The sequence below is a fragment of the Brachionichthys hirsutus genome, unplaced genomic scaffold, assembly GCF_040956055.1.
Source record: "Brachionichthys hirsutus isolate HB-005 unplaced genomic scaffold, CSIRO-AGI_Bhir_v1 contig_447, whole genome shotgun sequence".
NCBI classification, from domain to species: domain Eukaryota; kingdom Metazoa; phylum Chordata; class Actinopteri; order Lophiiformes; family Brachionichthyidae; genus Brachionichthys; species Brachionichthys hirsutus.
Genome location: NW_027180398.1, coordinates 53856 through 58248, shown reverse-complemented (window position 1 = coordinate 58248; position 4393 = coordinate 53856). Strand labels below are relative to the sequence as shown.

At 43.0% G+C, this 4393-nt stretch overlaps 1 protein-coding gene across 1 annotated transcript; it reads left to right on the top strand.

Annotated features, from left to right (window-relative positions):
* The first annotated feature begins 332 nt into the window (after positions 1 to 332).
* LOC137914635 (14 kDa phosphohistidine phosphatase-like) lies at positions 333 to 3731 on the top strand. The gene is made up of 3 exons (XM_068758151.1): positions 333 to 557; positions 3043 to 3170; positions 3255 to 3731. Exons 1-3 carry the CDS (start codon positions 482 to 484, stop codon positions 3345 to 3347), a joined length of 297 nt encoding a protein of 98 aa, XP_068614252.1. The 5' UTR covers positions 333 to 481; the 3' UTR covers positions 3348 to 3731.
* The last annotated feature ends 662 nt before the right edge of the window (positions 3732 to 4393 follow it).

Genomic DNA, 4393 nt, shown 5'->3' with positions numbered 1-4393 from the left:
GTGTTCTCTGTGATCTGTGGAAGTTACCGCCACTTTGTCCCCTGGGAGGCGATGCTGGCTGCTGCAGGCTCGACAGGCGTGCAGTGAGGTTCTGTATGGCCTCACATATAGCTTTATTTCCTTGATCCACTTTTTCCAATAATGTGTCACGTTTTTGGGGCTTTTCTTGACTCTTGGTACTCGTAGGGCTACTGTCATAACTACAGCTCTCTGAAGAAATTGTACTGGACTCATGACTCGCCGCCGACACCTTAACTCTGGATGTTATTGCCAGCTTACTCTTTCTCTCAGTTTCCATGTTGTAGGCAGCTGTCATTTTCTCCAGCAGGACTTTGTCTGCAACCCTTGGATTCTGTAAGTGTGGTTTTAAGTCCATGTGGATGGTGTCGTCCTGGAGTCCGGTAAGAATCGTTTGTAAAAACTGATTTTGAATAAGTTCTGGGCTGTATTTTAATCCAGTGTCTGCTCGTTCGGATGCAAAATGTGTTTGCTGCCTCAAGTCCATCGCTCGAACCAAAAACTGGACTGGAGTTTCTCTGGGCTCTTGTGCAACACGGGTGAGTAAGTGGTACAACTCAGTCACATCTTTTTCAACAAAGTGAGTCCGAAGTATTTGTTTTAGTGCTTGCATTGACAGATCGTCCCCACTTTCCAAGTAGCTTCTTAGCTTTGTGCCAGGGATAATGGCCTGAATAACTGCATCAACAATTTCACCCTCTTCATATCCTTTCTTCATTGCTTTTGTAATTTGCCTGTCCAAACTTGCATATCCCAGCTTATCCTTTTGATCGTGTTCACCAATTTGACCACTAATCTTCAAGTCTTTTCTATACATCGGGTGCACAACAGTTCTTTCCGGCACATTCAGAGCAGCAGGCTCATAGCAGCAGCAGGCTCAGTCTTGGGTGCCGTGCCTTCCGTGGCCGCATGAGGGCGCTCTAGCGACGATTAGGGTAGATTATTCTAAATTTTAAGGTCTTTTTAAGGAGCTTAAGGCAGGGGTGGGCAAACTTTTTGACGTGCGGGCCACATTGGGTTTGAAATTTTGACAGAGGGGCCGGGCCAGAAGCATTTGGATGAGTGTTTGGCCCAGATATACTAAAGCGTTGTGTGTAGTGTGCAAACCTCATAGCACAGTAAACACACAGATAGATGTACAACCCGATTTACTAACAGTGTGTACCAAGGACTGCGTCTTTCAAATGTGCAAAATAGCCTTTATCCAGGTAGTACGTTTGTCTCAATGAATATGCAAGATGCAGCATTTACAAATATTTTGGCACAACAGTGTGAGGAGAAATGTAAATAGATTAAAATAGCAATGACACTGTGATCTGTCAAACCTGGTGATTGCATCTGTTTTTAATAAATTTCACTTGAAGGCGTAAAGTTAAATAAATCAACATTTATTGAAAAAAGATGATCACTTTCAACATTCAAAACATATCAAAACACGAAATACTAAATCTCAATCATTCCTGCTGCACTCATTGTTGTTCCACTGCTGTGCATAAATGCGCACTTCATTAAAAGACGCACGTAAATAGATTAAAATAGCACAACAGTGTGAGGAGAAATGTAAATAGATTAAAATAGCACAACAGTGTGAGGAGAAATGTAAATAGATTAAAATAGCACAACAGTGTGAGGAGAAATGTAAAATGTAAATGTAAATAAGGGGACGGGAGTGATGCGTCAATTCTTTCTAAATCAGAGAAGCGACGGCAGACCTCGGCAGGAGCCTCCCGTTCTTGCGTTGATTGCTTGCTAGCGTAGTTTGCATCCTTCGTGGCAAAGTGCCGGCTGATATTATATTCTTTAAAAACCGCAACGGCTTCTTGGCATATCAGACATACAGCCGTAGATTGGATTTCGGTGAAAACAAATCTTGTTGTCCACTCTTTATTAATCACTCGGCCCTCACCGTCTACTTTCCTTTTCTTTGGTCCGCTCATTTCTCCAGTGGGGTTCAGATAGCAATGGGGAAAAAGAAACGAAAGCAGAGTAACACGCTACACGCCACCGGTGGTCAGTACGCCATCTGCTGGTGAAACACGGGTATTGCGGGGACAAAATGAAAGTTATGATCTTGAATTTTTTGGTAATTGGACAAGTTCGGCGGGCCGTATTGAAAAGCATAACGGCCGTGGTTTGCCCATGTCTGAGTTTAAGGTCTGATGGAGCCTCCAAATCACACAGAGTGGAATACGAAGAGAACAAATGGATCCATGCATGTAGATAGAATATATTAGCCTAATTAATATAAAGTCACCTTTGACACACATTCAGAGTTAAAAAGTCAGTTTAATGTATTTCTGAAACATGCACAAAATGATTTTTGTCATCCAATCCCCATCAGCTGTGGTACTTGGGTTAGTTTAGCGTTAGCACATCGCTGCCAACACTGTTGGTAGGATTTAACGGCAGCAGCTGCCGTCACATGCTCGAATGCAGGGCATTGATTGGGCCTTAGCATGATGGTTAGTTGTACTAATACTAGAATCAAGCCGTAATCAAATGAGATCAATTATAGATTTAAAAATCGATGTAAAGAAAACCAATACTTAATTCACAGCTTCTAGCCAGTCACTTCCTGCTTGCACTGATAATGATAAAAGGCTGAATTGGGCCATATCATCCGCTAATAAGATGATCACCTCTCAGTGACCTCCACAAAAATCCGTATGCTGGTCTATGAACGTGTTTTCGTTCTTCCATGAGTTCATTCATTCCCAGCACATGGCCTGACACGCCATGAGCTTCAACAGAAACAGCAGGTGGAGGCAGCGCACGTGCACAAGCAGCTGTTTGCACCAAAAGCGTTGACACAGTTTTATTGTTAGATGCCAGTTCAACACGTTTACTGTATCAAAGCTGCGTTTACGTTTTCTTTAGCTCTAATTTCTAAAATCAAAGACATTTTTTTGTTTGTGTTATCTTAATCCAAATTATCTTGCTGTGTTTTTTTATTTATAGATTATATTTACACATAGAATAATGATAGTCCGATGTCACATTTTTTTATATTTATTTTTTTTACAGCCGATATCTATGACAAGGTTTCTGAGGAGCTGGAGAAGGGAGGCCTCCTGGACTGTGAGTGTGTCGGAGGAGGGAGGATCAAACACGACCCCCAGGCCAAGCAGATCCACGTTTATGGATACTTCATAGTGAGATAACTAAAGAGTACCGGTATTGATTTTTTTTTTTTATATTCTCCCACTAAGTAGACAGTAATGTGCTTTTATTTCCAGGGATTTGGGAGAGCAAACCACGTCACAGCTACCGAGAAACTAAAGGCTCAATATCCAGGCTATGAGGTCACCTGGGACAATGAGGGATACTGAACTGGACTTGGACCCGCCTCTGGCGAGCCCCTTTTCTCCTAGACTCGTATCACAGTATATGTACTTGTGAGAACACGGCCTTAAGGACTAGTCCTGACAAGCAGCGACATGAACTGATGAGAAAACACTCCCTTCCCTTTGGCTGTTGTTTTTCAGGCTGTAAAACAAATTCTTGATTACCTTGGATCTATAAATAAACAACTGGCAAAGCGACATGTCATCGCTCACGGGCTTGTTTTAGAGTCACGTGGCCTCGTGCATTTGACCTAATAAAGGATTTTTTGAGGCAAAGCATAAACAAGTTTAGTTTTTGTTTAATTATTAATGTACCCTGATGCCTACTTTACTCTGTGACAACTGCCGTTTGTTTTCCTGTCTGTGGCTGCTGAGCATCCTGTTAATGGTCTTTATTAAATATGGGTCAGTGAGTCCAAATGAATATGATGATCGTTAATGATTAACAGTAGGCGGACAAATTTCAGAATCAGTCCCTGGCCAGAATCGGGCGATTTGAAATGGATCCCAGTACAGCGGGTACGCTTCGGTGTGCTGCGATGGTTTACGCCTCATATGCTCTGGTTGACGGGTCTTGTGTTCTAAATCAATTGCAACATTTCCGTTTCGCTTCGAGGGATTTGAACACAAAAGAAGTAAAAAGTATCACCAACGAAACGACCGTCACTACCATTCAATCTCTTTCAGCCGAATGTAATCCAGTGCGTCGTTACCCTTCGGTTATAACCTGGGCAGGTATTCTACAATGGAGTTAAAAAAATGCTGCTGCAGGAAACTGCTGTTAAAGGATTTAAACAGATATGCTGCCAAAAAAAAGTCATGAATTAACATGCTGGCAGAAACTTAAGGAGCTGCACTCAAAACTGAAGAGGGACACCCTCAACGTAACATCCATCCATCTTCAACCACTTTATCCGGGGGGGTCGAGGGGGCAGCAGCCCAAGCAGGGAAGCCCAGACTTCCCTCTCCCCGGCCACTTCTTCCAGCTCTTCCGAGGGGGATCCCGATGCGTTCCCAGGCCAGCCGAGAGA

Bases quoted from the DNA above. Each gene is read 5' to 3' on its own strand.
- LOC137914635 (XM_068758151.1), top strand. From the start codon at position 482: ATGTGTTTGCTGCCTCAAGTCCATCGCTCGAACCAAAAACTGGACTGG. The intron at 558-3,042 runs GTGAGTAAGTGG...TTTTTTTTACAG, and splicing joins TGGGCTCTTGTGCAACACGG to CCGATATCTATGACAAGGTT. The intron at 3,171-3,254 runs GTGAGATAACTA...TTTTATTTCCAG, and splicing joins ACGTTTATGGATACTTCATA to GGATTTGGGAGAGCAAACCA.